The 10,839-nt window shown below is 34.3% G+C and overlaps 1 protein-coding gene across 1 annotated transcript; it reads right to left on the bottom strand.

Moving 5' to 3' along the window:
- Positions 1–10,049: 10,049 nt before the first annotated feature.
- Positions 10,050–10,625, bottom strand: LOC132628967 (uncharacterized). The gene has a single exon (XM_060344720.1). The coding sequence runs from the start codon at positions 10,623–10,625 to the stop codon at positions 10,050–10,052; it is 576 nt and encodes a 191-aa protein (XP_060200703.1).
- Between the last annotated feature and the right edge of the window lie 214 nt (positions 10,626–10,839).

Raw genomic sequence — 10,839 nt, 5'->3', positions numbered from 1 at the left:
ACAGTAAAGTATCACCGGTGAAATTTAACTTTTATTTGACAGTACCTTTTTTCTTTTAATTTCCGGTCTTCCGTCCATATTTCTTTGTCTACTTCTGAGTATAGATATTCATCAGTTTCTGTGGTCAATATTAATTTTTGATTTTTTGTCATTATTGCTTTCATTTTCTCCTTTATTAAAATTCCTCTGCCCCTTCCAAATTTTGTTTAGGGGTTGACTGAATGGTTGCCAGTTGACCTAGTCTCTGGAGGGGCATTTCCATGGATTAGGAGATGATTTCCAGTACTTAAGTATTAAGGGGCATGAAAATAGTTAAAATTTAAGTAATATATAGCTAATTATGTCAGCTGTTGTATAATATCTAAACATATCTTACTTTCAAGATTTTACATTTCACATTTTAAGGAAGCTTATAATATAGACTTAATAGTAAATGGAATTATTTACATTAATAGTGTATAGAACTTAAAACTTCAAAAAATTAAAGAGACTCTCTAGACACTACAAACAATATTACCGAATTTAGAAACACCTTTGACTAGAACATCCACTAGTCAAACCAGAGAGCAATACCAGAGCAAGTTCTTCCTCAAATATATTAAATGTAAGTCCTTCATCTCTAACTTTCCGGTGAACTTCCACCATATTTTCCGGTATAATTACGCTCCGGCAAAGAGGACAAGTGGCTTGTCCCTTGCCGTGCATTAGCCATTTATCTAAACAATTTTCATGGAACATATGATTGCACTTTTCAATTTTCCTCCCTTTATCTCCGTGCTCAAAATCCGATAAACAAATGGAACAATCAAGTGGTTCAGTAGCAGCAAAACCAAGTAATTTCCTTTTTTTGTACACGAACTTATTGCTTTTTTTGTTTATGATTTTCCTGCACTTGTGTTTTTCTTGTCTCTGTGCGTATAAACTGATTGTAACAAAAATCACAAGCATTAGAAACCTTAATGCTTGAGGAAGATATGAGAAGAACAAAATGTTGATAAGATGATTGAAATAAGATAATGATTTAGTGAGAGCCGCCATTTCTTTTTCCTTTTTGAGATTTTAGTTTGTAGGAAAGAACAGAAAGCAGAGCTCTGTTTATAGTTTAAGAAGAATGAGATAGCGGCTGCTTTAATTTATTACTAACATAATTATTTAATGCGAAATTTTATCCGATCAATTGGTCTATTAAAATAAGTACATTTTTTCAATTTATAGCACGCCATACATGTGTATGGTGTAGGCTAAGATATTATTCAAAACTTTATAGAAAGAAGAACGTGCGTGATTTTTAACATTTTCCCCCGAAGTATCCTTTTTCGGCGATAAACAAAACAAAGTTTCCTTTTTAGAACATGATTTTTTTTTTCCGACTTACTTTTAAAAGATTAGAGGAAATTTTAACCTATCTGTGGATCACTTTTAGAGATTGTATAGTTACAAACTTAGAGTAGTAATATTGAACCCACAAACAAGTTCCAAGATCTCAAAATAATTTTTGTTTTCCCTGGGAAAATTCGGCAAATCTCATTGCCGTTGAGAATTCAATTGATTTATCCATTGTTTCGATTGCAAATTCAATAAAAACGTTATTGTGAAAAAAAAAAATAGTTCATGTCCTTGGAGTGTGCTGTCTTGCTAGATCTTTTCTTTTATATTTACTTGACCTCAAAAATGAATTAGATGAAAATGATTTTTCGAAATATATAAAAAAGGATTTAAATTATATGTACTAACTATCATATCTACACTATCTGTAAAATTTAACTTGTTATATCGAGTTGCTTATCATGTTAACACTTACCGAGTAGAACTACCTGCAATTTCCTTATAATTAAAAAAAAAAATAGTATGAATCTAGTAGCTCAGTTGGTTGGCTATGTGATTTTTCACCTTGTTGGTGAGGGTTCGAATCCCCATGTTGTAATTCTCTCCCCCATTTTCTCCCTCCCCTACTCCCTATGTAATAAAAAACAATTTAAAAAAAAAAAAATGACAGCTAGGTCAGGTACAACGTAATAGCGTCGTTCAAATCCAAAGGAAAACTAGATAGAGTTGATTAGAGTTGGTAATTAAATTACGGATGGTGTTACATTCTTTACGTTTAGAGTCTCTAAACAGCTATTAAGCAACTATTGTCAACTTCTAGAACCGTGGATAATAATATTCTTTTTTTCATCTTCAAAGGGAAGTGTCCTAATTATCTAAAGGGCAACTACATTTAAAGGAAAACACGCGTGCATAAAATTCGATAAAAACTTCTGACTATCTACTCCCTCCGTTCACTTTTCCTTGTTCACTTTTAACTTTTCGCGATGTTTAATAAATAATAAATAAAGTGTATATTTTACCATAATGCCCATATTAATTAGTATATAATGGTATTGGTTTTGAAAAATGATTTGGAATGAGTAATTAATGTTAAGGGTAAAACAGAAAAAAAGAATTTATCTTATCTTGATATGTGAAAAATGACAAGTAAAAATGAAAATCTAATTTAGGAATAGCGGACAAGTAAAAATGAACGGAGGGAGTACTGTAGAACTAAAATAATTAACAAAATTTGTCACGGATTAATTGGCATGTCATATTTTGTTGGTCAAATATTAATTAGGTACTTTGAACTTATATAGGAAAAGTTGGGTGATCATATTTTAAAAAAAAAAAAAAAAAACATGACTTTAGGAGATCATTACCCTAATTGCGCAGCTTACTGTTTGTGATTAGCAACACTTGTGAAGTTTGAACACAAAGACTTCTCAATAATTTTTTTTTTTCCAATGACGATCATGGAGTGATATATTGTATGTGGTAGCAAATTATCATGGAGTGATATATTTTATGTGGTAGCAAGTTATCTTATTCCACTTCATAAGAGAACTGTTTCTTTCAAGCATGTTGGGACGGTAAAGAAACAACCCCACATGAGAAAGAGACCGGGAATTTCAAACCTTTATAATTTGACCCATTTGGTTTGATGGACTGCATGAAATACTCATGATATAAAGTTTGGTATTGTTTTATTCCGAGTTTGATTTGTCTTTTTGAATTCTGTAGAATTAATCTTGATATAATTTAATACACTAATTGTTGTATTATTTTGAATAAGACTTAGGAAGAGGTTGTATCCACCATATTCTAATTATATGCATGCTTATCCACATGCGCCACTAATTAATTAACCGGTCTAATATAACATGAAATATGGATTTAAATAGCAACAGATAAAACTACCTTTTATTTTTTCTGAAACTCATCCTCATCCCCGTTTCAGTTTTATTAATTTTAAAAAATAACTAATATTCTTAAAATTTACCCTGTATACATCATTCTTAGAGCAAAGAATCAAACACTTCATGAGTATGGCTCATAGTAAATAATAGGGTATGTAACCTTTTCACCATTCTAAAAAAAATGGTACCTTCCAATATGCTGGCCTCTAGGCACTAGAAATAATTTATACATTAATCTATATATATTATTATAAAGCTAGGTAAAAAGAGAGTGATGTAGCACCTCTCTATGGTCAAAGATTTTATTTATCTTTTTCTCTTTCTTTTTTTTTTTTTTTTCTTTTTTTTTTTTTTTTGCTTTTTCTCGTTCATTCTACTTATTTTTATTTAATAAAATTCCTTTACTTAAAACACATAAAGTTCCGATTAAATGGATATTGAAGTTGTCAGTAACCTTTTCATAAGAAACCCAAACAGCATCAGTTTAGCAACAATAGTGGACTAATTTAATTTAGCATAATATCACGTACTCCCTGCACATTTGCTTTGACAACAATTTGTTCTTACTAATCACCAAATTAATGTTGCAATAATCACTGTATTAATGTTGCCAAACCCTTTCACTATTCTGCATATTGAGTATCTAGGGGTAAAAATTTATCCTGCTCTTGGTACTTTTTCTACAACTTCCACACTATTTAAGCACAGAGTTTTTTCGGAAACACAATGCTTTAATTTGTCACTCTCTGACAATCTCTATCGGACAGGAGTCGCTAAACACCACAGCAAGACTTAATGGTACCATGCTATATTTTACACTTCAATTTGCATTATGTGTTTTAATTTTTTTATTTTCCATTGCAAAAGTATAACCTCCACATCAGCGTTCACTATCTCTGCCTGTAGAAAGACAAAATTGAAGAGCAATATTTGTGAGAATTTTTTGATGATGTTTCATTCCAATGCCCTATCTATATATACAACACTGTTGAATAATAAAGAAAAGAATAATAAATAAACCTATATAATATTTGTCTAATTTCTATTGGTTGTCCCATAACAAACTTTGGAAAAGAATCTTCCTATCACAGTCTAGATGTGCTTGTTGATCAAGCTTATTTGATCATGTTGCCTATATGATTTTGTCAACTTTGGATGGTTGAGATGAAACCAATGTGTTGGGCTGAATTTTGGTTGCCCGTTGAATATAGGAATATTTACCTGTCATAGCTACCTCTAAGACTTATTTATGAATAATAACTACCTTATTTTTTATTTAATTTTTGTAGCTTTATTTTTTAAAATTACATTTCATAACTGGTCCAGTAACTTTTGAAATACATGTACCTCTTTATTCTCCCTTACTACACATTTAAGATTTATCATCTTCTCCAAACCCTAAAAAACATTCTCTCTCCTCTTTTCCCTTCCCCTCATTGCCGCCTCTCTCCCTTCCTTTTTCTATCTCCAGCCTCTATTCTCCTTCCCCTCACATACCCCTCCATCCCTTCTCTATCTACACCACCCACGCCGCCGTCAACACCACCACCACTATTACTACCATCTCCATCTCCAAACTCTAAAAACACCTTAAGCTTCTAGTTCTTCATATCTGAAACCTTAAGCTTCTAGTTAGTGTAATGATGCGTTCCGAAGTTTTCAATTCCACAACAGCAACTTGAACAGTTTCTTAAGAGGCTTCTTCGTGGCCTTAGCGTTCTCCTTAAGGAACTTCAAACATCAAATTCCCCAAATACTTCTTTTTTTTTAATTCCCCTTTCTTGATTGAATTTTTTCTTTATTCCTCTATCTGATTGAAACCTCTTTGTTGGCATGTGATGTGAAGCTAGTGATAAGTAATTATCCAAGCAGCATGTTAGAAAAAGGACATTGCAATGCACATAAAAACTCGTAGCTTTTAGAAGTATCAAGGTAGAGTTGTGGTGGTTCAGTAGGGTTTGTGGTTGTTGAGGTTGTATTTTTTTTTTTTGTTATAGTTTATTTTTTTGCATTCGCTTTGTATTTCGAAGGAGAAAATGTATATTCGTCATTTTTTAGCGTATTTCAATGTACTGTTTCAGTATATTTCAGTGCACTGTTTCAGTATATTTCGCTATATTTCAATGTATTTCTAATTTACGAAATAGTTTCTGATACATTTCATTGTATTCCATTGTATATACGCATACTACAATTTTATATTTCTTAAACAATCAACCATATTTGATTGTATTCCAGTGTATATTTTTCTGTATTTGGAAGTATTTCTAAAAGTCTGGAATGGAGTAATTTGGAGAGAGAAATGTGGGTTGTTATGGAACTTCAGCCGTTATGCGTGATACATGGTTGATTTAATTTGACTTACCATTTAAAATGAAATAAGAGAATATGTTCCATAAATACAGCCTATTTTTACTCTGCCAAATTTTGTATTTTCGTGTATTTCAAAAACGTGAAATACAAGCGAATACAACAAAAACCAGCAAAAAACTTTTGAATAGAGTAATTGTGATAGAGAGACGTTAGCTGTGATGGAACCTCAAGAGGTTTGCGTGAATCATGGAACCAATAATACAAATTACCATATAATTTGAAAAAGATTTTTATTGCCATAAATATAGCCTTTTTTTATTCAACAGCCGCGCTGTATTTCGCTATATTTCACTGTATTTCACTGTATTTAAAAAACGCGAGATACAACTGAAATACAGCCAAAAGCAGCTATGAATTGTAAATCTTCAACTTGTAGCTATAACTTGTTAGAAGCTGTCAAAAGGTAGTTATTTGTGTAAGTTTTACTTGAATATATGTGCCTTCCATCATCTGGTCAGGCCCAATCCACGAGTTGTAACTTATTGGCCCAATAAACTTGGCTATACTCAATATATGATATATCAAGTTTGATATACAGTATCATGTTCCTCTTTCATCTTCTTCCTTGTAATCTCGTTTATTCACTGTATGATTAGGATCAAACTCAACACCCCCCCTTCAAGTTGGAGGGTCCAGAAGAAACCCCCAACTTGGAAAGGATGGAATCGTGGCTAGGGCCAAAAAGGGACTTAGTAAAAATATCTGCTAATTGCGAAGACGAAGGAACAAAATTGAGGAAATTAGACCGGAAAGAAATTGTTGTCGGACAAAATGGCAATCTAGTTCGACATGCTTAGTTCGTTCGTGGAATACGGGATTTCTTGCGATGTGAAGGGCGGCTTGGCTGTCCGAGTGAAGAAGTATGGGTAAAGGCGGTGGAACAGACAGATCGGCAAGGAGGCGATTCAACCAAGTTATTTCAGACACCACCCTCCTCATGGATCGATACTCTGCTTCAGCAGAGGAGAGGGACACATATACTTTTTTCTTCGATTTCCACAAAACAGGAGATCCTCCTAGGCTGATATAGAATCCACTGATAAATCTACGAGAATCAATACACGACACCCAGTCAGCATCACAAAAAGCTAGAAGAGAAAGTGAAGAGTCTGGTCTCATGAACAGTCCTTGACCAGGATCGAGTAGCAGATATCGCAAAGCAGCTAAAAAGTGAGGAAATTTAGGGCTTTGCATGAATTAGGATAGATGTTGAACTGCAAAACTAAGGCCAGGTCTCGTGTGAGTTAGATAATTTAGCTTTCTAATTAATCGCCTATAGATTATAGCATCTGCCTATAATTCACCATCTTCTGCAGATAATTTACACGAAGGATCCAATGGAGACGACACAGGCTTCAAGTGCTCACAATTAAATTCAGAAAGGAGTTCGAGTGTGAAATTTCTTTGGCTGACCATAAGTCCATGATCTTCTCTAAAAATTTCAAGGCCAAGAAAAAAATGTAAGTCACCCAAGTCCTTAATCTGAAATTCTGCAGTAGAAAATCTTTAAGCTTAGTTAATTCAAGTTCATCATTCCTGTGAGTATGATGTCATCAACATAAATAGCTACAATAGAGATAGAAGTCCATGCATGCTTAAAAAATAGTGATTAGTCATTTAAAGAAGAGGAATAGTCTTTGAAATGCAAGGCTGATGCAAGCCTTGCATACCATTGTCCAGAGGCCTGTCTTAGCCCATAGAGTGATTTCTTAAGCTTGCAAACTTGATTAGGATTAGTAGGAGTCATGCCAAGAGGTAATCTCATGTAAACTTCTTCTATAAAATCTCCATGCAAGAAGGCATTGTTTATATCAAGTTGGGAAAGCCTCCAACCTTTCTTCACTGCAACTGCTAGAATACATTTGATTGTTGTCATTTTCACAACAGGAGAATAAGTTTCATTGAAATCAATTCCTGCTCTTTAAATGTCACCTCTAACCACTAATCTTGATTTTAACCTCTCAATAGATCTATCTGACTTTTGTTTAACTTTAAACACCCACTTGTAAGGTAAAGCCTTTTTACCAGGTGGCAAATCCATCAACTCCAATGTGTGATTAGACTGTAATGCCTCAACCTCAGTTTCCATAGCTTTTTTCCATCCAGAGTGCAAGTTTTCTTGAGCAAAACTTGAGGGTTCATTAATAGAAGAGATGGAAGTAAGAAAGTGTTGGTTTGAAGTAGATAATGCAGTAAATGAAAAAATAGGAGGTAATAAAGGAACATCATAACAAGTAAAACTAAAATTAGTTAAGTAAACTGAATTGCAAATAACATCATCCAATTATACAGGCCTCTTGTGAACCCTTTCTGGTCTTGTGGAAGCAGGAGCTGGGTTGTGAGGATCAGGGAGAGCATCAGGATTAGGTTCTGGTATGATTTCAGGTTGATTATCTTGTGGTATCACATCAGGATTAGGTGCTGGAATATCTGCTTGGAGATCAGGAATATGATCATGTTCAGGAGGTGAAGAAAGGTTGTTAGGTGTGAAATCACGAGGAATAGATGTAGGAAAGCTGGTAGTTGGTTAGTGAACAACTGAAAGTGGTGATTTGTTAGAAAAGGGGAAACAGTGTTCATGAAATTGAACATCCCTAGACACAAATATTCTCTTGGATTTCAAGTCCATCGCCTTATATCCCTTCTTACCTGGTGGATACCTCAAGAAAACACAAGCTACTGCTCTAGGTTCAAATTTCAATCTGTTTTGTGAAGGAGTGGATGAAAAACACAAGCATCCAAAACATTTGAGGAAGGAATAATTAGGTGGTTTTCCAAATAGAATCTGATGGGGTGTTTTTCCTTTCAAAACAGAAGATGGAAACCTGTTAATTAGAAATGTAGCAGTAAGAACACATTCTCCCCAATAACAAATAGGAAGATTAGATTAATGCAAAAGAGCTCTTGAGGTTTCAAGCAAGTGTCTGTGCTTCCTCTCAACAATCCCATTCTATTGAGGGGTTGCCACACAAGAAGTTTGATGTACAATTCCCTGAGAAGCAAAAAATTCAGAGATAGTCACTCGCCCACCTAATTCCAAAGAATTATCAAATCTAATACACTTAATTTTATCCCCAAACTGTCTTTCAATCATAGCCATGAAATATTTTAGCATAGTGAAAGCATTTCTTTTAGTGCTCAATAGATAGGTCCAGGTTGCTCTACTAAAGTTATCCACTATGGTAAAAAAATATTTATACCCATTATAAATGGCAGCCTTATAGGGTTCCCAAGTGTCAATGTGTATTAGGTCAAATATTCCTTTTGTCTTAATGGAACTGATTGGGAATGGCAATTTGGATTGCCTTATTAAGGGACAGATTGTACAAGTAGAATCAAGACAATGAGAGTTAGAAATGAAACTGAACTTTTTCATTGATGTAAAAGGCATATGTCCCAACATAATGTCCCACAAATGTGCATTAGGCTGAGAACTTACAGGAATAGGAAAAACACTTGAAACAGAAATACATTGATCAAAAGAAACACTAGACTTAAAGAAACTCTTGGATTGATTGATAAGATGTTGTAATAGATAGATTCCATCTCTTGCTTCACCAAGAGCTAGAGGGGTCTTCACTGAAAGGACCTGTAGAAAACATAGAGTACCAGAGAAACTTAGAATGCAAGAAAATTGCTTGCAAAATTTCTGCACAAAAGTCAAATTTATCCTGAAAATGGAACAAGTAAAACATTTTTTAAAACAAGATCAGAAAAAAGCGTCACAATCCCTAAATGTGTGGCCTTAACTCTAAAGGAATTAAGTAATCTGATAAACAAAGGTGAACTTAAAGGTGTAAGAGTGGTGAAAAACTTGGGGTCAAATGACATGTGTTCAGAAGCCCTTGAATCAATAATCCAAGAATTGGTGTTAATGAGTGAAAAATATGCTATAGGATTCCTGAATATGTTACCAGCACACTGAACAACATTAGCTTGAACATCTGAGAAAGAAGCATCTTGTCCAACACCCTACATGTTCTAGAACATTTGCATCATTTGCATGAACTGATCTTGTGAGATTGCATTGTTTCCACCTTGGTTTGATTCATAGTTTGTCTGTCCTGCTCCTATGACTGCTGCATTGCTCCTTACATTCTTTGTATTCTTAGTGAACTTAAAATCAGGTGGAAACCCTATGATCCTGTAGCATTTGTCTACAGTGTGTCCTACCTTCTTGCAATTAGAACAAACAAGATTACCTTTCTTGTTCCTAGAATCAGCAGCAAATGTCTTGTTTCCCATGGGATATTGTTGTGTGACCATAAAGGAGCTAGAGTTTCCAGAAAAGTTACCATTTATATAGCTGTCTCTCTATTTCTCATCTTGCATCAAGAGAGAATAAGCAAGATTGACAGTGAGTAGAGGTGCTATCATACGAATATTGCTTCTTCCTGGCCCATACACATCATTCAAACCCATGTGAAACTGTACCAACCTCTCATCTTACAGTGACTTGTTTAATTTTTCCTTTCCTCCACAGTTGCAAGCACATGAAAAAGTTGTTTTAATGTATAGAGTGTCCAGTTCATCCCATATCTTCTTCATCTTAGTATAGTAACCAGCAATATCTGATGAACCTTGAACTAAGTCTGCAAGTTGTTTCTGCAGGTGATACAACATAGCTCCATTTGGTTGTCCAAATATGTCCTTAAGATCCTTCCAAAGGTCTTTTGCAGATTTGGAGTAAATGACATTTCCTGCTATCTCTTTTGAGAGGGAATTCAGCAACCAGGAAGTGACCATATCATTGCACCTTGCCCACAGCTTATACTCAGGAGAATCTATAGAGGGAGCACTTGAAACAACATCAATGTAACTCAACTTGTTTTTAGCTGACAATGCTATGAGGACATACCTCCTCCAAGCACCATAACCAGTTCTATCAAAAGGTGTTAAGACAAGGGTCATTCCAGGTGAATCAGAAGCATGAAGAAAATAGGGACTGGTTTGATCCAAATGTGTAGAACCACCAGTTGCAGAGCTTCCATCAGCTGGTAAAGTCTCAGATGTGACAGCCATGAGGTTGAAGTGAAAATGGAGATTGAAAAAGAGAAATGAAGAAAGGAAAGAACAGATCTAGAGCTTTTAGAATTGCTCTAATACCATGTAGAAAGACAAAATTGAAGAACAATATTTGTGAGAATTTTCTGACGATGTTTCATTCCAATGCCCTATCTATATAAACAACACTGTTGAATAATAAATAAACCTATACAATATTTGTCTAAATTCT

This window comes from Lycium barbarum, chromosome 2 (genome assembly GCF_019175385.1).
Source record: "Lycium barbarum isolate Lr01 chromosome 2, ASM1917538v2, whole genome shotgun sequence".
Lineage (NCBI taxonomy): Eukaryota > Viridiplantae > Streptophyta > Magnoliopsida > Solanales > Solanaceae > Lycium > Lycium barbarum.
The sequence above is the reverse complement of the archived record's forward strand: the minus strand, read 5'-3'. Positions and strand labels throughout refer to the sequence as shown.